General features: G+C 41.4%; 2 protein-coding genes and 1 pseudogene across 2 annotated transcripts; 1 reads left to right on the top strand and 2 right to left on the bottom strand.

The window, feature by feature from the left end:
* Positions 1-2,733: 2,733 nt before the first annotated feature.
* On the top strand, positions 2,734-3,859 carry LOC116873225 (annotated as a pseudogene).
* An 8,634-nt stretch (positions 3,860-12,493) lies between these two features.
* LOC116872769 (putative olfactory receptor 13C6) lies at positions 12,494-13,114 on the bottom strand. Its single transcript, XM_032866279.1, has one exon. The coding sequence runs from the start codon at positions 13,112-13,114 to the stop codon at positions 12,494-12,496; it is 621 nt and encodes a 206-aa protein (XP_032722170.1).
* A 4,887-nt stretch (positions 13,115-18,001) lies between these two features.
* Positions 18,002-18,984, bottom strand: LOC116873219 (olfactory receptor 2F1-like). The gene has a single exon (XM_032866943.1). It carries the CDS (start codon positions 18,977-18,979, stop codon positions 18,038-18,040), a length of 942 nt encoding a protein of 313 aa, XP_032722834.1. The 5' UTR covers positions 18,980-18,984; the 3' UTR covers positions 18,002-18,037.
* Positions 18,985-19,932: the final 948 nt, after the last annotated feature.

Genomic DNA, 19,932 nt, shown 5'->3' with positions numbered 1-19,932 from the left:
GAAAATGGGTATAAACCTGTTTCATAATTCCTGGCACACTTTGATAAAATGAAAGGGTTAGAGAGTAGAAAAGAAAGGATTTTGTGAGGAATAAATATATAGAAAAGCTATGTAATGAAACCCAGTCCATCTTCCACCAAGGAGGACTTATCTCAAACCTGGTGGTGCTCTAGACCTTCCATGCGGCCACTTATAAAACTTGCTTTGTTATTGCTTCAGTTGGGAGGTATAGTAAGCTAAGGTCTTTCTACTGCTTGTGGGATTAAGATAATGATAGACAAACAGACTAGTTATTTTTTGGGCAGAGTCAGGAGAATGTGGCCATATTAGAACTGTGGCAGCAGAGCTAGGGCCCTGTTGTGGGCCCCAAGGGAGAGAGCATGTGTGTGAGAGTATCTTAAGGGTTGACCAATACGACTGTCTAGTGGAGTGAGGAAATGCCAGAAGCAGTAATTTGGTGGCAAATGTCTAGGGGCTGAGGAAGGAGTCTCAAGGGATCAACCAAATCAAGGGATCACCCAAATAGAGATGCTTTCTCCCCATCAAAGGGAATTGCAAGAGATATAGCCCAGTGGGAAACCTCCAGAGCCCCCAAATTTCCCCATGAAGGAACATCAGCATTCAATATCTGCTAGGTGTGAAAAGTACAAGTCTTTGGAACTAGTCCAGGTAAGACCCTTCCTGCCCCTTTTCCATTCTCTACCTGCATTAACTAATCCCAGAGGGGTTGAAGTTGCAGCCGTCTTGTTATTTTTGTATTCATATGTTGGACAGAAATGCCCAGTTTCTCTTTTGAGGTCTTTTTGTAGCTTAAAGTGATCTTGGGACAATCTGTTTTGTAAGACATGTAGACATGTGGCCTGCTGGAGTCCTTATTCTCTGGCAGGAGAAGGCCTCACTTGGTAAAATTAGAAGATATGGTGGCTAAGAATGAATGAAATTATGACTTGATAATATTATGAGTTCAGCCAGCCATACATGGCAAAGACTGTACTTGCTCGGTCCCTTAGCACATGTCCCTAAGAATGCCTTCCCCGACCTACAGGTCTGAAGGAGCAACTTTTCCCTCTCCAAATATTCTCTGGCAATCTTACTCATCTGTTTTCTTCACAGCACTGATTACCACATGAAAGCATCTTGTTCATGTGTGTTCTTATTGTCAGTTACCTTCCATTGAACTGCAAATTCTATAGAAGCAGGAATCCCATCTCCTTGGTTCATTGCTCTATCTGCAATGACTAGAATAGGTACTCTGTGTATATAAGTGCTCAACAAATATTTGCTGAGTGAATGTGTAAAAACTGAGCAACATAGATCTGAGAGTGGGAGAAATGCATAGTCACCCAACTTCAGTGAGATCTCTCTTTTTATTGTGGATTATGTATTTTAATATAATTCTACACTGATACTGTGGTTGTGACAACTTTTACATTATTTGCATAATGATTTTTCTTTCATTACAAGGTCACAATCCAAAAGGAAATACATAAAAAAAGTTTCAAATAAATGTAGAGAAAGGACAAATTTGAAGTATTAAATAGAAAACCTTTGACTATAGATCAACTTGACTATATTTTCTTTCGAAAAAATAGTTTTGCTTTTTAAGATGGTCTCATAGGGATCTCTTTTAAATGTTGGTGTTGGAAGACAGGACAGCACACACACCTTCTAAGCTATGGTATCTTAGTGTGGCAGATAGACTCTAAGTTAGTTTCCCATGACCTCCAGCTTTGGGATCTGCACCTTTTTGTAACACCTCACCCTTTGAGTGTCCCTACAGACTGTGACTTGCTTCTAGCCAATAGACTATGGCAAAGATGATGTTACTTCTGTGATTATACTGTGCTATTTAAGAGTCCGTTTTGCTAGCCAGCTCTGTCTAGAGACTGTCTTTGGTGTCTATGAAATAAGGTGCCATGTTGAAACAGCCCACTTGGCAAAGACCACCTGTGGCCACCAGGATCTGAGGCAGCCTTCAACCAACACACAGCAAGAAGCAGATGGCTCTCAGTCCACAAGGAACAACCACAAGGAGATGAATTCTCTCCACAAGGAACCACAAGGAAATGTGGACCACATTTCCACAACCACAAGGAAATGAATTCTCTCACTGGAACACAAAACCAGATTAAACCATTATCAATCATTTATACCTCAGAGTCCATGAAAGATCTAAGTTCATGAAGGATTTCTACATGGTAGAAATGTGGACCAAGGCTTCTGACCTTAAAGGGGATGACTACCTGTAGATGAGGGTGGATGTGTAACAGAGAAGCTCAGCTGGAGACAGACTTGTCTATCATCACTGTTTTGCTTAGGTCTTAGCCATGGAAGTGTCTCCATAGATTGACATCTTAAGAATGATCTGATAGGGAGAGGTTATGTTTATAGGGCCCAAAGGGGAAATAAAAAGGATGGAACTCACTCACAGAGACACTGAAAAACCTTCTACATTGATGCTAATGATGGTAGCATGCAGGCAAAACCAGAGAAGGCAAATCAGGGGCAGTTGGTAACTGAACCCATGGGAAATTTGCATCCTCACTGAACTGAGCTCATCTTTCCCCTGTAGCCTGAGTATTTGCCTTCTAAGTGAGCTGTGGTTCAGATGTAGGGCTGAGCAGTCTTCTCACACTCCCCGGAAAGATCAAAAGAGGGGCTGTGGGTAGGGGTAGGGAGGAGGCCAGGGAGCAAGACGCAAGGCTCAGAGTGGTGATGATGGGAGGGGCCAAAATGCAGCCAGCACTCTCAGCCTTCTTCATGCTCCTCTTTGTCCTTCTGTGTCTCCTGGGAATCCTGGCCAATGGCTTCATTGTGCTGGTGCTGAGCAGGGAAAGGACGTGGCGTGGGAGGCTACTTCCCTCTGACATGATTCTCATTAGCTTGGGTGCCTCTTGCTTCTGCCTGCAGTGGTTGGAATGGTGAACAGCTTCTACTACTTCCCCTACCTGAATGAGTACAGCAGTGGTCCTGCGGTGGCAGCTCATTGGTCTCCACTGGGACTCCCTGAACTCGGCCACCTTTTGGTTCAGCTCTTGGCTCAGTGTCCTCTTCTGCATGAAGATTGTTAACTTCAGGGGCACCTGGGTGGCTTAGTGGGTTGAGCCTCTGCCTTCAGCTCAGGTCATGATCTCAGGGTCCTGGGATCGAGTCTCACATCGGACTCTCAGCACTGCAGGGAGCCTGCTTCCTCCTCTCTCTCTCTCTGCTTGCCTTTCTGCCCACTTGTGATCTCTCTCTGTCAAATAAATAAAATCTTAAAAAAAAAAAAAGATTATTAACTTCACCCACCTGACCTTCCTTTGGCTGAAGTGGAGGTTGCCAGGGTCAGTGCTCTTCATGGCTTCTCTCCTGATCTCTTTCAGCATCACCCTGCTCTTCTCTTGGGGAAGCTATGCTGTGTATCAAAGATTTTTAATTAGAAAATTTCCTGGGAACATGACCTTCAAGCAGTGGAGCAGGAGGCTGGAAATTCACTATTTCTTGTCCCTGAAACTTATCACCTCGTTGGTTCCCTGCTCTGTCTTTCTGTTCTCAATTGCGCTGTTGATTCTCTGAGGCGACACACAGGGAGAATGCAGCGCAGCGCCCATAGCCCGCAGGACCCCAGTGGCCAGGCTCACACTAGAGCTCTGAAGTCTCTCATCTCCTTCCTCATTCTTTATGCTCTGTCTTTTGCATCTCTGGTCATTGATGCTGTGGGTTTCTTCTCCTCAGAAAGTGACTGGTACTGGCCATGGCAGATTTTAACCTACCTGTGCACCTCTGTCCATCGCTACATCCTCATTCTCAGCAACCTCCAGCTTCGAGGGTGTGCAGGTAGCTACTTCTGTTGGCCAGGGGCTTCCGGCTGTCCTAGGTGTCATGGTCCTGTCCAAACCCCTGGATGATGATTGAACCAGTTAGTGCCCACTTACATGGAAATACATTCACAAGCAGATATCCACTGGATTCTACTCTGGGCTTCTTCCTTTGGGAAGGAGAGGAGGGAAATCAAATCTGGGCATTCTCTCTGAATGAGATTCCTTCCTTGGGACGCTGTTAAAATAGGGCCACACAGGGCTCAGAGAGCCAGTATTGTTCAGAAATTCAGAATATAAAATTTTTTCTACTCTCTATTTTGTATACCCTTCATTACGTGGCAGCTTTAGGTTAAAAAGTCTTGATTAACAGTACATGTGATCTCAGTAGCCTCCCAGGGAATGAAGAGAAAATGTGTCTATGGCTGAACTGTGGATAGGGAAGGAGCATGCCTCTTGAAGATAATGTAATGGTTGCCATGGGAGCCCCAGAGGATGGTAGATGTAGCTGACAGTGCTCAGAGCTGTTATGTCTAATAGCCTTCCCTTCTGTGGAGATTCTTTTTCCTTCACCATTCTTGGAGAATTTGGTTTTAATTTTATGAAAACTACTGGAAGGTTTCTTTATACCAACCCATCTCTTTTCTCATTATTACTTCCATTGTTCTGCCTTCAGTTTTCTCCCCTTTGAGGTCTAAGTGGCAGCCAGAATTTTTCCATGTTTATTCTTCTTTAGAATTACCCATTGTGATTTTCCACATTTTCAAATTGTCTCTGGAACTTTTTTTGTTTTTCCTCAAGCAAGTCACAAAGTCACATGTGAATTGAATAAACATGTACTTTGAGTTCTGAAAGAAGACTCAAGAGTTTCACTTAGTTTGTGTCCAAAAACTAACCTTTTTTTTGTTTTTAAGAATCATCCTATTAAATCTTATGTTTAAAAGTTATTTTGAAATAGCTTGCTCCATTTATTATACAAACATTTCTAGAAATAATTTTAGAAAAGCTTCTATTTACAGTGGGGTGCCTCTAAGGCAGGCTCAAAAGTTTTTGCTCAAAGGCACTAGTGTTCAAATTTCAGAATCTGACTTGCATCTGGTTGCCTGGTAGAGAGAAATTTTAATGTCCTCTGAGAGTGTAAGTTATTTCCCTACTGATTAGGGTATATGCTGCTGAGTGGAAGTACACTCATGAACTAAAATCTCTGTGGAGATTATTCCATATTTTTACTTTAAACATTTATTTTTTAATAGGTAACACATTTGCATGGTTAAAAATCCAAAATGTCTCAAGAGTATATATAAAAAATCTCCCTCCTACCTTCTCCTTCTGAGGCATTCTCATGAGTTTTATATCTGTCCTTCTAGAGATATTTCATTCTATAGCAGAAAGCCACTAATAGTTAACTACCAGACCACTCAACTAACTTACCTATGTACGTACTTATGTATTCCACACCAGGAACTAACTAACTAACTTATTAGCTATATTCTTTCTCCTTGTGTCCTTCTACACAGATGGCTGCACAGTATGCGTGCTCTTCTGCTCCTTGCTCTTTCTACTTAATATATCTTGGAGATCTACACATGTGGGAACACAGCATTTCCTCACTTTGAGGTTTTCTGTTTTTTGTTTTGACAAGGATGCACCACAGTGTCTTTGATTGGTCTGTGGTCATTTAGGTTGCTTCTTGTCTTTTGCTATTATGGCAATGCTGCACTGTTGAATAAATCTTCTACATAAGTAATCTTGCACATGTGCCAATTAACTGTAGGATAAATTCCATGAAATGGGATTACTGGGTCAAGTGGCACGTGCATTTCTAATATTTTTAATTAACTTATTTTATTTAAATTTAATTAGCACATAGTATATCATTAGTTTCAGATATAGAGTTCAGTAATTCATCAGGTGCATATAACACCCAGTGCTCATTACACCACATGCATTCCTAATGCCCATCACCCAGTGACCCCATCGCCTCAACTTGCATTTCGAATTTTGACAGATTCCCCTAAATAGGTTTGGATCAATTTACTTCCCCATTAGCAATTTAGGAGTGCACTTATTTTCATACTTTCTTTTTTGCCAATCTATTAGGCAAAAAATGGCCCTATTAGTATAGTTGTCATTTGTATGGTTCCTATTTTGAGTAAAGTTAATTATTATTTTATATGTTTAGAGCCATTTGTGTGTGTATTTTCTGTAGACAGTCTATATCTTTGCTTACTTTTAGATTTGAATTTTTGATTTTTTTTCAAAGATTTCATTTATTTATTTGACAGACAGATCATAAGTAGGCAGAGAGGCAGGCAGAGAGAGAGAGGAGGAAGCAGGCTCCCCTATGCGGGGCCTGATCCCAGGACCCTGGGATTACATCCTGAGCCGAAGGCAGAGGCCTTAACCCATTGAACCACCCAGGCGCCCCAGTTTTTGCTTTTTTTTTATTGGCTGGTAGGAGCTCTTTATATCTTAGAGAAATTAGCTCTTTGTTTTTGATATGAGTGGCAAAACGTTCTCCTACCCTCAGTGTTTTTTATTTTAATTTTTCGTGATACCAATATTAATTTTAAAACTTTCCTTATTTTGAAGTAATTATAGAATCACAGGAAGTTGTAAGGACAGTATAGAGCCATAGGTGCCCTTCAGCTAGCATCCCCCGATGGTAGTGTCTTACATAGCCGTAGTATGATAGTGAGACTGGGAAACTGATACAGGTGTATTACAATAAGAAGTCTACAGATATTATTCAGTTTCCCCTTTTTCAAACCTGCGTTCATGTGTGTGTGATTTAATACAATTTTATTCCATGTATAGTTTGTGTAGCCACAATTGAGGCACAGAACTGTTCCATCATCACAAAGGAACTCTTTCGTGTTCCCCCTTTGCATTGTACCCTCCATGTGTTTTTTATTTTTTATTTTTACTTTTATAACAATGTTTTTTTTTTAAATTTTCTCCCAGTATTTTCCTGTGCATTTTTATTTGGTGCTTTTATTTATTTATTTATTTATTTATTTATTTATTTAATTTTATTTTTTCAGTGCTCCAAGAATCATTGTTTATGCACCACATCCAGTGCTCCATGTAATATGTGCCCTCCTTAATACCTACCACCAGGCTCACCTATCCCCCACCCCCTCCTCTCCAAAATCCTCAGTTTGTTTCTCAGAATCCACAGGTTATCATGCTTTGTCTCCCCCTCTGAATTTCCCCAATTCACTTTTCCTTTCCTTCTCCTAATGTCCTCCATGTTATTCCTTATGCTCCACAAGTAAGTGAAACCATATGATAACTCTCTTGGTTGACTTATTTCACTCAGCATAATCTCTTCCAATTCCATCCATGTTGCTACAAAAGTTGGGTATTCATCCTTTCTGATGGAGGCATAATACTCCATAGTGTATATGGACCACATCTTCCTTATCCATTCGTCCGTTGAAGGGCATCTTGGTTCTTTCCACAGTTTGGCGACTGTGGCCATTGGTGCTATAAACATTGGGGGTACAGATGGCCCTTCTTTTCACTACATCTGTATCTTTGGGGTAAATATCCAGTAGTGCAATTGCAGGGTCATAGGGTAGCTCTATTTTTAGTTACCTAAGGAATCTCCACACTGTTCTCCAAAGTGGCTGCACCAACTTGTATTCCCACCAACAGTGTAAGAGGGTTCCCCTTTCTCCACATCCTCTCCAAAACTTGTTTACTGTCTTATTAATTCTGGCCATTCCAACTGGTGTAAGGTGGTATCTCAATGTGGTTTTGATTTGAATCTCCCTGATGGCTAATGATGATGAACATTTTTTCATGTGTCTGTTAGCCATTTGTACGTCTTCTTTGGAGAAATGTCTGTTCATGTCTTCTGCCCATTTTTTGACATGATTATCTGTTTTTTGAGTGTATAACAATGGCTTTCATCATGCAGATTTTTTTTCGTTGTTGAATTTATTTATATATTTTTTAAAGTTTTTTTTTTAAAGATTTTATTTATTTGTCAGAGAGAGAGTGCACGCGCGCGCACACACACACACACGTGCGCACAAGCAGGGGGAGGGGCAGATGGAGAAGCAGGCTCCCCACTGAGAAAAGAGCTGAATGTGGGACTCAATCCCAGGACCCTGAGATCATGACCCAAGCAGAAGGCAGATGCTTAACTGACTGAGTCATCCAGGCATCCCTTGCTGAATTTATTTAAAACAATAATGAAGGCTGGCATTTTGTCTCATAGTTTGAAGGTATTCCTCACTGTGATATTAAAAAAATTGCCTTTTGGTTTCTTCTAGTGCTTTCATTTTTATATTTAAATACTTGACCCTTCTGGGATGTATTCTGATACAAGATATACTATATGCATAATTTTTTTCCCCAAAATGCTTAGCTTAACCATTTAATGGTTGCCTTAACACTTTTTATTATATAATTTTTTTCTTGATTGATTTAAAATCCTACATTTTATTATTACTAAATTCCTATACATGTTGGTTTATTTCCAGACTTTCTATTCTGTTTTGCTACCTTGATGTGCACTAGTCCTGTGCCAGTACTACAGCATTTTGCCTATTTTAGGCTTATGATGTTTCAGTGACTGGTAAACTAGTCTTTCTTCATTAATCTTCCTTTCTAACTTTCTTGGCCATTATTTAAAATATAATAGTGTCTGGTCCCAAACAAAAATTCCTTTTTAGGAAAATTAAGTTGGATATAACTAAATGTATAATTCAACATAAGGAGTCATACATATCCGTGATGTTACATCTTTCTGTTCAAAAATATGTTATGCTTTTCCATTTAGTCATGATTTCTTTTATTACTTTCAGTAGTGTTGTAATTTTTTAAAATACATACCTTTTACATGATGTGATGTGAATTCTTATGTATAATTAACCCTTTATGCCTTAGTTTCCTGGCATATTCACTGAGGTAATAACAATTGTCTCGAAGTAATTGCAAAGACTAAAGTAGGTAATATATGTGCATGACATGTTAGTGTTCTTCATATTATTAACAATAATAATTATAGTATTAGATAGTTAATATTATTTTTAAAAATTATTTTCTGTATCTGCATCAGTATGAAGAAAGTTGAGAAACCCAAGTATGGTGAGGACCTTTCTAGACACCAGGAAAAATTAGTGTTTTTTGTTTTTTTTTGTTTTTTTTTTTTTAACTCCTCTTGTTTTTTTCCCCATTCTTTTAATTTTTTCAACTACTAAATCAGGACAATATGTTAAATATGAGTGAGACAAAGAAAAACCACTTGTGGTGGGTAAGGAATCACTGAGAAGGGATTCTGATGCTGAGGAGGTCACTGGAGACTCACTGGGTGGGTGACTCTCAGAAAACAATTCACTTAAGCAGCTTGAAAAAAATTGTTTAAATTCTAGTTAGTTAGGATATAGTGTAATATTAGTCTTGGGTATACAATATAGTGATTCAACACTTCTATACATTATCTAGTACTCATCACAACAAGTGCACTCCTTCATCTTCATCACCTCTTTTGCCTATCCCCCCACCCATCTCCCTTCTGCTAATCATGTTTGCTCTCTGTAGTAAGAGTCTTGTTTCTCGGTTTGTCTCTCTCTCTCTCTCTTTTCCCCTTTTTTCATTAAAATTTTTTCCAAGCCCCTATACAGGGCTTGAATTCATGACCCTGAGATCAAGATCTGCGCTGAAATCAAGAGTTGGAAGTTTAACTGACTGAGCCACCCAGGCACCCCTGATCATTTGTTTTGTTTCTTAAATTCCACATAGGAGTGAAATCATATGGTATTTGTCTTTCTCTGACTGACTTATTTTGCTTAGCACTTCAATAGCTTTTGACATCAGCTAAGGGAGAGAAAGAAAGAACTAAGAGTTGTGTTTTTTCTTTGAAGACATAAAAGAGAAAGGAAAAAACCAGATAGGAATAGTAAGAGTTACTAAACATTATCTAGCTGTCTTTAAACTATGTTCTATATTATGCATTGTCATGTCACTATATTGAGCTGTTGAGAAAAGAAATGAAAAGGCTGAGAAAATGTATTGGAGATTAAACCAGCGGGAAATCAGATTGATTGGTGGACTTTGGACCATGTGCTAGACCTTCCTCAGCCCTCTTCTGGTAGCAAATTTCCTAATGGCAAATTCAGTTCTGTGGTGTCAGGAAAGCTTAACTAAAATCCCTGTCTTTATCGATCCATGACAAATATCACAGATCACTGCCAAAAGTTTCACAGAAAACATTTTGTAAAATTTAAAAACATAATGCAAAACAATATATAAGTCACGATGTGTTAACAATGTAGAGGGCCACAGATTGTTTGAGAATGTATTTGGTGAGCAGATATTTTTGGGGTGTCTATCTGTAGACACGCCCTGTGCTGAGGATAAAGTACTGGACATTACAGATGGTGTTTCTATCCCCATAGTGTTTATAGTCTCGTGGAGAGCCCGGCAAAGTGTCTAGTCATACAAATGAGCATATCACTACAAATGCTTCAGCAGGTGATAACATTGTGGATGAGATGACATTTAAGAACACACAATTCCAGGTGCTTGTAGACCTGGAAACCCGTCAGTGAATTCCAGTCTGGGAAGCATTCTCTCTGGTGGTATCTTGGCTGTGTGATAGTGTGAAGCAAAGAGTGCTTTAGTAGTAGGTGAATTTGTTCTGCATGGAAGAGACGGGATGTGTGCTTTCCTGACAAAGCAGGGAGGTCTTACTATCAGGGATCCTCTACCATGAAATTCCCCGGTCTGTTCAGGATGGCCACGGAACAACGTTCCCACATGCCCATTTACTCCTTCCTTTGTCTCTGGGTGACTCTAGAAATACTCCCCTAATATATAGTTCCCAGCTCAGACCTGAGTTTTTTTCTCCTATTCTTCACACATTGGCTTATTCTCCATGAGAAAAGATAAAAGTATGAAGACTTTGCCAGGCTAGTGCTTTTGGCGAGACTCAGACCCGTTTTGTGAATCAATATTAGAAAAGCAGACTCCAGATCCCTCCTTAACCAGAGTGGGACTTGTCTAACCAGAGTGTTACCTCTTGAGATATGGCATGAGATCAGAAAAAACAGGGTTGTCACCACTTACAAAAACACCAAATAAACTCTTTATTTTTACTCAGGCTTCAGAGTGTTAATCAGATGGAATGGCTAACTTTGCATTTAAAGAAAAAAAAAAGGTAAGTAGAAGGCACTTTGTAGTTACACCCTCTGTTCAGTCTCAACTTCAAGATCTGTTCACTTTTACTTTTAACATTTCCCTATCTCTTAAATAATTTCTAGTCTATATTCTTCCAAACTCTAGGTCTTTGAAACCTTATCTACCTGCTCTACAAAGTCTGCCCTAATTAGAGGAAGTTGAATTATGAATAGCCGTTTCACTTACTCCCTCTAGTTAAGCATGAAATAGAGAATTTGTTGGACTAAGGGAAGAAAAAGTCTGTGCTACTTGTTTTTGTCTAGTTAGTCTAACAGTCCTGCTCTAGAGAAACAGGACAGCTTCTGGAACACCCTGTAAGATGTGTTACTTTCCCATATCAAAAACTCTCCTATGCCAGGGCCTCTAAAACTAATTATTTGGCCTAGTTTTCAGACCCCTACGAAGTCCACCCCCTCTTTCCAGCCTTACTTCTGTCTCATAAATCCTCAGAATGAAGACTTTGTGCTAACCAAACTGGTTTGCTCACTCTTTCCCAGACAAACCTCAGTTTTTCCAACCTCCTCACTTCATTTGTGTTGTTTCCCCCGCTCTGCAAGAATAGATCTCTCTCTCAACTCCCTCAACTGTCCAAATCTGACCATTTTCTAAGGCCCCAAATAGTTTCTTCTTCTTCTTTAATCTTCCCCCCCTTTAAAGAATTTATTTATTTGAGAGAGAGAGCATGAGAGCAGGGAGGGTTAGAGGGGGAAGCAGACGTGGGCTTCATCCTGGGGATTCCCAGACTCAGGGATCATGACCTGAGTAGAAGGCAGACACTTAACCAACTGAGTCACCAAGGTGTTCCTCCTTTAATCCCTTTGCAAACTATCCAGATTTTTCCCCTTCATGGGAGAATTTCATGAGTTCAGTGGGGGTTTTTAATGTATATCCTGTATTTAGTAATTAACCAAATATCCCCTTATTTAACTTTTTGCATTGTTAGATTATGTTTTAAGTTATTTTTTCTTTTTTGGCACTTATCTTTTATCTTTTTAAACAGTCTCCAGGTTGTTGGGAAGGATCTCCTATCCAACTTTGTGTGTCTCTTATGGTACCTGGAGTGGTGTATTGCACACAAATCTTTTTACTGATTGATATTTCTTTCTAAGACCTGAATGGTGTGCCAGGTCCATCATACTCCTAGAATCTGGGAGGAGGGTGTCGGGATGATAACTGAGGTGAGGAAGGGCTTCCGGCTGGGCACAGAAGAGGTGTTCATTAAATGTGGTATTTGGTGATTGACTGTAAAGATGAAGTTGACATTTAGGGCAAGGGTAAAAATGGTTGTGGGGATTATTTTGATGTTCATCCAGTCAACAAATGTTTAACATTTCTGATTGGTGTAAACTGCTTTTGAGTCTTGATGAGAACTAGTCAGAGCTACAAAGATTTCAGAACTTGTCATTATTTATATTCTTCAAAAACAAAGAGTACATTTTTCACACACGCACATGTGCACAGTTGCACAAATACTGTTTCCCTTAGTACAAGTTTCACTGTCCTTAGGAAGCAGCCTTCTCTTTCCCCTTCTCAGCTTGCCTATATTTCTCTGTTAACACAACTAACTTCCGCCCAGCATTCAGCTCTGGTCCCCACCAGCACCACAACACTGGAGCCACCATTACAACTGTGTGTGTGTGACACTCGCAGGCCACATGGTTCAGCACGTGGTGTCCCCAGGTGTGCAGGCACATGGTGACCACTGTCTCCACCATAGAAGTCACCAGGTTTATAAGGCAAGAGACAGCTTCCATGTAGCACAAGTGGTCACCGATAGCCATGTAGCAGTCATAGGCCATAGCAGCCAGTAGCAGGAACTCATTACTCCCCAGGGCCCCTGAGAAGAAGAGCTGGGTCCCACACTGGGTGAAGGAGATGGTCTTCTTTTCCAGCAGGAAGTGCACCAGCATCTGGGGGACCCCGCTAGAGGTGTAGCAAATGTCCACCACCAAGTGGTTGCAGAGGAAGAAGTACATGGGCAGGTGCAGGAGGACAATGAGCCCATTGCCCAGCAGGGTCAGCAGATAGGCGGCCCCAAATAGGACAAACAGTCCAGCCTGGGTCTGCCTGTCACTGGAGAGCCCCAGGAGGACAAACTCACAGGTCAGGTTGTCCCTCCTCATGAAGCAGGTGGGGTAGGTGGCCAGCAAGAGAAGGTAGCTCAGAGAGGCCAGAATCAATCAGAATTCAGTCTGCGCCTGAACAAAGGACTTTAAGCAGAACTGCAAGAACTTGAATGTTTTCTCTCTTAGACTCTGAGCCTCTTGAAACCAGGGATCTTTTGTGATTTTCTCTTTTCTTTTCTTTTTTTCTTTCTTTCTCTCTCTCTCTCTTTTTTTTTTTTTTTTTTTTTTTTGAGAGAGGCACAGAGAGAGTGCATGCAGGGTGGAGGTGGGGCAGAGGGAGAAGGAGAGAGAACCTTAAGCAGGCTCCATACCCAGCATGGAGTCCCACCCACGGCTTAATCTCAGGACTCTGAGATCATAACCTGAGTCAAAATCAAGATTTGGAGGCTTAACTGAGCCACCCAGATGCCCTTCTGATTTTTCTTTGTATGCAAAGATTCCTAACAAATGTTTCACAATAAAATTTTTGTTGAGTACACAAATTAAAAAAAAAAAAGTTAAAAGCAGTGGCCTTGAGGATTATTCTCTGATCCTAAGATATAGGACTTATGTTCTGGACTTCCTCCTTGTCCTTACTGCTCACACTGGAGCTCATGGTTCTTCCTGTTCCTCCCATAAGCCAGGCTAGGTCAGTGACAGAGAAAATCGCTCAACTTTGTTCTCAGTGTACTGATTAATAAGGCTTATTCCTGGGTTGATAAGATCAGGGCCTTAATTACATTAACTGTAATTATGTCCCAACTTCTTGTGATTATGCTATTTCCTTGGTGAAATGCTGGCATTTATTTGAATGGTAAAGTAAGTGATTTATAAAAGGTGAATGCATACATCACTTATTTGCAGTGATAGCATTTGGAACCTGAAGGTGCCCACAGATGGAGTCAGTAAGGGAGTGCCTCTGAAACCCTTTGAGCTTTGTTATGTGTAAATCCTTCTGTCATAGCAGAGGCGGGTTTGCCCTTGGTACACCTCCCTGTTTACTTTGCTGGTCTTTAGCCTCTACCAAAGGATAAGATGTCATATTTTCTCTCAGTACAAATGTACTAAGCAATTTTATAATCTTTGTTTATCTATATATTAATAGCAAGTCCCCCTAGCTCCATTGCCATATTTACATTGTGTGTCTTTGCAACATGGTGGGAGGAGATAGCATTATTGGCTAGTTTAGGAATAAGGAGAGACCGCAGAGACATGGAGAAGAGTCTGACTGCTGGAAAAGCCCATTTGGATGCTCACTAGGGAAGCTTGAGATGGAAGGAAAAAACTATACATATTAGGATTTGCCTATGAAAATCCCACACAACCCATGGTGGACACCAAGGCAGTGCCTGTCACAGTAGCTACACAGTAGGACCACCTGGCACGCTTTGAAGACTCCAGAAGCCTGGAAAAAACTCCAGAGCAATTAAGTCACAGTCTCAGGTGAGTGACACACAGATATTAGTATATTTGTAACTTTTAACATTTCCCAAACAATTAAAATGTGAAGCTAAGTTTGAGACCCACTGCTTTAGACAGAACCTTTTAATCTTATTTTTGAAGATTCAAGACATATTCTTTTTGGGAGAGGAATATGTTTTGAGATAAACCTGGAAAGCTTTTGTGGAGGAACGATCTTTTGGGCTAAACTTCTCATTCTTTGTTAGAAAAAGTTGAGGCCAAGAGAGTTTCAATGATTTGCCTGAAATTCCACTGAATCAGTGAAAAAGTGATCCTTGATATGTTGCCTTTTTGTGTGTGTGTTGGGTCTTCCCTTAGTCTTACTTTCTTAGGTCTTGCCCAAAAACAATGTTTCAGAGTATCTTAGACCCTGGGAAGAAGTAGTAAATATCAAGTGAGATTGTGTGTGAGAAAGCCCTCATAAATTTCAGAGCATTATCTAAATGAGAAGGATCTGTATGAAAGATAATGAGAGATGAGTCACAGAATCCAATGATATGGAAATGAAAACAATTCAACCCAAGTTTTTCTAACCAGGCTCTCTTTCTGACTCAAAGATTAGGCTCATGGCTGGTTGGGGGTGAAGAGCACGGAATCCCTAGACACACCTCTGTCTAGCTACTTGGAACCCATGCTTTCCCTCCTTTCAGTCCTTCTGTGTCCAGAAGGTGTCACTGTAGAAAATGCTAAGAATAGACTGGCTTTGGCAGGGTACCCCACTGATTTTCTGAGCCCTGCACCTGGGATGGAGCCCCATTCCCCCTGAACCTATTTCCTTCAACACTGCAGTAAGTAGCCAAACTTTACTTCCCAAATGTGGCTCCTGAGTGTCCAGAACACCATTAACTGAAATTCTCACCAGGGAAGAGAATGAAATGCAAAATGAGTACAGAAGGGAAAACAAGCTGGAAGGAACTTTTGGGATCTTCATGTCCACCTTGTCATTTTACAGAATGAGGAAACTGAGGTTCAGGGAGCAGGAGTGATTCTTTGAGGTGGTTTTGCCAGCTAGGCTCAGAGCTGGAACTGGGTCTGGAATCAGAGGACCCTATTCCATGTTCTTCCTGCTACATCATGTGTGTGATCACTTCCTGCTACATCATGTGTGTGTGTATCACAGCAGGTGGTGGGGAGCAGCACACCCACAAAATGATTTGTGTGACAGGTTTGATTTTTGTGGGGGGGAGGGTGATGTCGGGAAAGGGGTAGTGCTTAAGATGCTGCTCTGGGGGGACTTGGAGCTGCTGCAAAGTGATGCAAGGAAACTGGCTGAAGAGTGGTTTGGAGAGGCCGGCCGCCTGGGGGCCCCATTCATTAGATACCTGACCTCCTTCCATTTTATCGTAGGCTAGGGTATCACACTGCTCGGTGCTAGATGTTCCATTGGTATGTGATGAAGATAAAAGAGAATACATTAAACTGTAAGAGCTTGTGATTTGTTCTTCCTTACTAACTAAAGAGAAAAACTGAGGTTTCCTTGCTGTGCAAAATGCAGACCCTGGGCAAAGAGCAGACAAACACGTAAACACGGAGGCACTAGAGAAAGGAAAAGATAATTTGTTGACTTGGGAAGAGAACTTAATAGTTCCAGAAGAATCTAAAAGTGATGATGAGTTAAAACATTTTGACTGGAGATGGGGCTGAGTGCCTTCAATGGGAGCGGGAGCAGGGAGGAAGGGAGGCTGATGAAGGGATGAAGGGCATTGAATCCATTTCTGTTAAGTATCGAAAACAGGCAAATCCATAAAGGCAGAAAGCGGATCAGGGTTGCCAGTGTCTGGGTGAAGGGAGGAATGGAGAAGTTCTGCTTAAAGGGTACGAGGTGCCCTTTTGGAGTGATGAAAATGTTTTGGAACTAGAGAGACATAAGGTTGAACAACATGGTGAATATACTAAATGCCACCAAGTTGTACACTTTAAAATGGTAAGAATCATGACTCATATGTTACGTGAATTTTATCTTGATGAAAAAAAAAAAAGGTTTTACTAGAATTTAAAAAGGTGCTCCAGGGGCACGTGGGTGGCTTAGTGGGTTAAGCGTCTGACCCTTGATCTCAGCTCAGGTCTTGAGTTTAAGCCCCGTGTTGGGCTCCACATTGGGCTCCATGTTGTGCATGGAGCCTACTTAAAAAAGTAAAAATAATAAAAAAATAAAAAGATACTCCATTTCTTCCTCCACAAACTTTTGGACTTTTCTCAGCAGATTGATTAGAAGTTTGAATTACTCTCAATTTATGTTTTTTTTAAAAAAATTTTAAAATATTTTATTTATTTCTTAGAGAGCAGAGTGAGAGAGAACATTAGTGGGGTGAGGGGAGAGAGGGAGAAGGAGACTCCCTGCTGGGTAGGTCGCCAGATGCTGTTGTGGGGCTGTCATTCTAGGACCTTGGGATCATGACCTGATACGAAGGCAGTCGCTTATTGGACTGAGCCACCCCAGACGCCCCTCAATTTATGTTTTTTTATTTATTTATGGGAAGACAAACCAGATATCTGTAATATTTAGGTAAGAGATACTTTAATTTTTAAATGTTCTAAATATTTTTCTGGACAAAATTATCTCTATTTCACTTTCCGGATTAGAATGTTTAGTGCTCAGTCACTCATTGTGTGTTACCAGAGTAGAGCAAACTTGGAAACAGATTCCTTGCTGGGTAGCTCACTTGGCTCACCTCTGATGGTGTGTGGCATGATAGTCAACTGTGAATTCTGAACACATCTCTTTTTTCAGAAGGGTACATCCTTAGACCTGAGTGTGTAGAAAGTATGTGTTTGAGGTTCTGAAGGCTTGACTTTTTGGCCAGCCATTTGCCACCACTGCAAGCCCGAGAGCGTGGAGGCATGCAGACTGATGTGCAGATGACTCATGCACAGTCCAGTCCTGTTCATCAGGGCTGTGCGGATTATTACTGTCCTTGGCTCCATGTCCCTGTGTGAATTCCCCACCCTGCTGAGCTGGGCTGGACCATGTGTGAGTCACATGGGTGACCTTTGCACCTCTGGCTCAATGCCTGTTCCATCCCTTGGGCACAGTGAATTTTGTAAATTACAGCTCCTGCCTTCCCTCTCTCTTCTCATTGATTACAGGAAAGCTTAAACATATAGTTGTAGATTTTTGAAGGAAATATACTTTCCTGGCATAAGTTTTGTGCATTGACCTGACTTCTGATTTGATCTTCTTTTCTAATTCATATATGCTGGGGTATCTTTTTTTTTTTTTTTTTTTTAGTTTCTGTAGTGTGTATGTATTTGTAAATTGTAATTCACATTTTCTGAGTAAGTCAGGGACCAAAAATAGAGCCCAGGGATATAATCCATTTCCCTGTTACCTCAAACGATAGTGAGTGGAACAGACTGTGGTCCTCCTACCTGCTCCCTTACACCATGCCCATGCACAGACACATGCATACATTATGCTGAGGACACACACTCCAAGATCTATGGTCTTCAGAGTGAGGCCTCTTAAGACAAAGTTGCATACTAAAGTTTTGATTCAGAACTGCTCAGCAGAACTCGACTCAGGGCGGCCTTCATCTCTTTGTTCCGTAAACTGTAGATGAGTGGATTCAGCATGGGGGTCACCACACCATAGAAGAGCACCACCACCTTGTCCTGCTCAGCCAAGGCTGTGGAGTAGGGCTGCATGTAGGTAACCAGGGCCATCCCGTAAGACATGGAAACCACAGTGAGGTGGGAGGCACAGGTCCCAAAGGCTTTGCGGCGTCCCCCAGTAGAGTGGATCCACAGAATGGCTGCCACAATGTAGGCATAGGACAGTGAGACCAGGCAGCAGGGCACCAGCAGCACCACCACGCTGGAGGCCAATATGACCACCTGGTTGAGGGTGATGTCAACGCAGGCCAAGCGGACGAATGCCAGTGTCTCACAGGCCACATGGTTCAGCACGTGGTGTCCACAGGTAGGCAGGCGCATGGTGACCACTGTCTCCACCACAGAATTCACCACGCCTACAAACCAAGAGACAGCTGCCAGCCCAATGCAGCACCTTGGGCTCATCACTGCCACATAGCGCAAGGGGTCACAGATAGCCATATAGCGGTCATAGGCCATAGCAGCCAGCAGCAAGAACTCAGTACCCCCCAGGGCCAGCGAGAAGAAGAGTTGGGTCCCACACCGGGTGAAGGAGATGGTCTTCTTTTCCAGCAGGAAGTGTACCAGCATCTGGGGGACCCCGCTAGAGGTGTAGCAAATGTCCACCACTGAGAGGTTGCAGAGGAAGAAGTACATGGGCAGGTGCAGTCGTGCATCCAGTCCGATCAGGAGGATGATGAGCCCATTGCCCAGCAGTGTCAACAGATAGATGGCCCCAAATAGGACAAACAGTCCAGCCTGGGTCTGCCTGTCACTGGAGAGCCCCAGGAGGACAAACTCACTTTCCCAGGTCAGGTTGTCCCTCCTCATGGAGCAGGTGGGTCAGGCTGCCAGGAGAGGAGCAAAGGCAGAGAGGGGTAAGTAAAGGTCTCGCTTTAGGAGGAAGGGACAGCTGGACTCTCAACTAGATTGAGATTCTTAAGGACAAAGTCCCTGTTCTGGTCATCCTTTTGTGGCTAGGACCCAGCATGGTTATAATTACAGAGGAGGTAATCATTCACAGTACAAGGAAAGAAAAAAAAGTGGTAGAGAAAGGAAAGAAGGAAAGACAAGAAAGAAAGTTAAAAAACAAAGAAAAACTAAGGAAGAAAGTTTGGACATCAGAAAAGGAGGGAAGTGGAAGATAGGGAAGAAAGGCAGATCTGGTTTGAAGCCCGCATCTGTTTAGTCTCTGTGCATGCTAGGGCCTATGCTAGATATCAGACACCTGCCTGGGAACAAGAAAGATGGAAGTGTGAGTCCTGCTTTCTTGGTTCTTGTAATTTAATCAACACCAAGATTAAATTAATAATTACAAAAATTAATTAAGTATAATTGTGCTAAGTATTTTGAAAGAGAAGAACAAGGTTACTAGTTTAATTAAATTTGTGGCTATAATTAAATTACCACTGGTTATGTCTTACTTCTCAATAATGTGCAATTTACAGAATAAGCTGCAGATATTTATTTAGATGCTTAAATAAATGATTAACAAAATAATGCAATGAGGGCTTTTGGAAACCAATGATCATATTACTACTGAATATGAACTAACTGAAATCCACTGAATCTTTCAGAGGGAATGAATTCTACTTTCTTAGCTAGGATTGTGTTGGATTATCTCCCTTCCAACATGTTCACCAGCCCACAATAAAAATAGAATTAAATGCCACCAGTTTTTCTTAATAGAATATAATCTCAAGGTGTATTTTCTGCTCTTAAAACAGTTAATAAATTAATTCATTTAGTAAAAATATTTGAGTCTATGAGGCACTATGCTTTCA

The sequence above is a fragment of the Lontra canadensis genome, unplaced genomic scaffold (assembly GCF_010015895.1).
Source record: "Lontra canadensis isolate GAN:19392208 unplaced genomic scaffold, GSC_riverotter_1.0 scaffold2, whole genome shotgun sequence".
In the NCBI taxonomy this organism is placed as follows: Eukaryota; Metazoa; Chordata; class Mammalia; order Carnivora; family Mustelidae; genus Lontra; species Lontra canadensis.
Note: the sequence above shows the minus strand (reverse complement) of the source record. Positions and strands in the feature narration are given on the sequence as shown.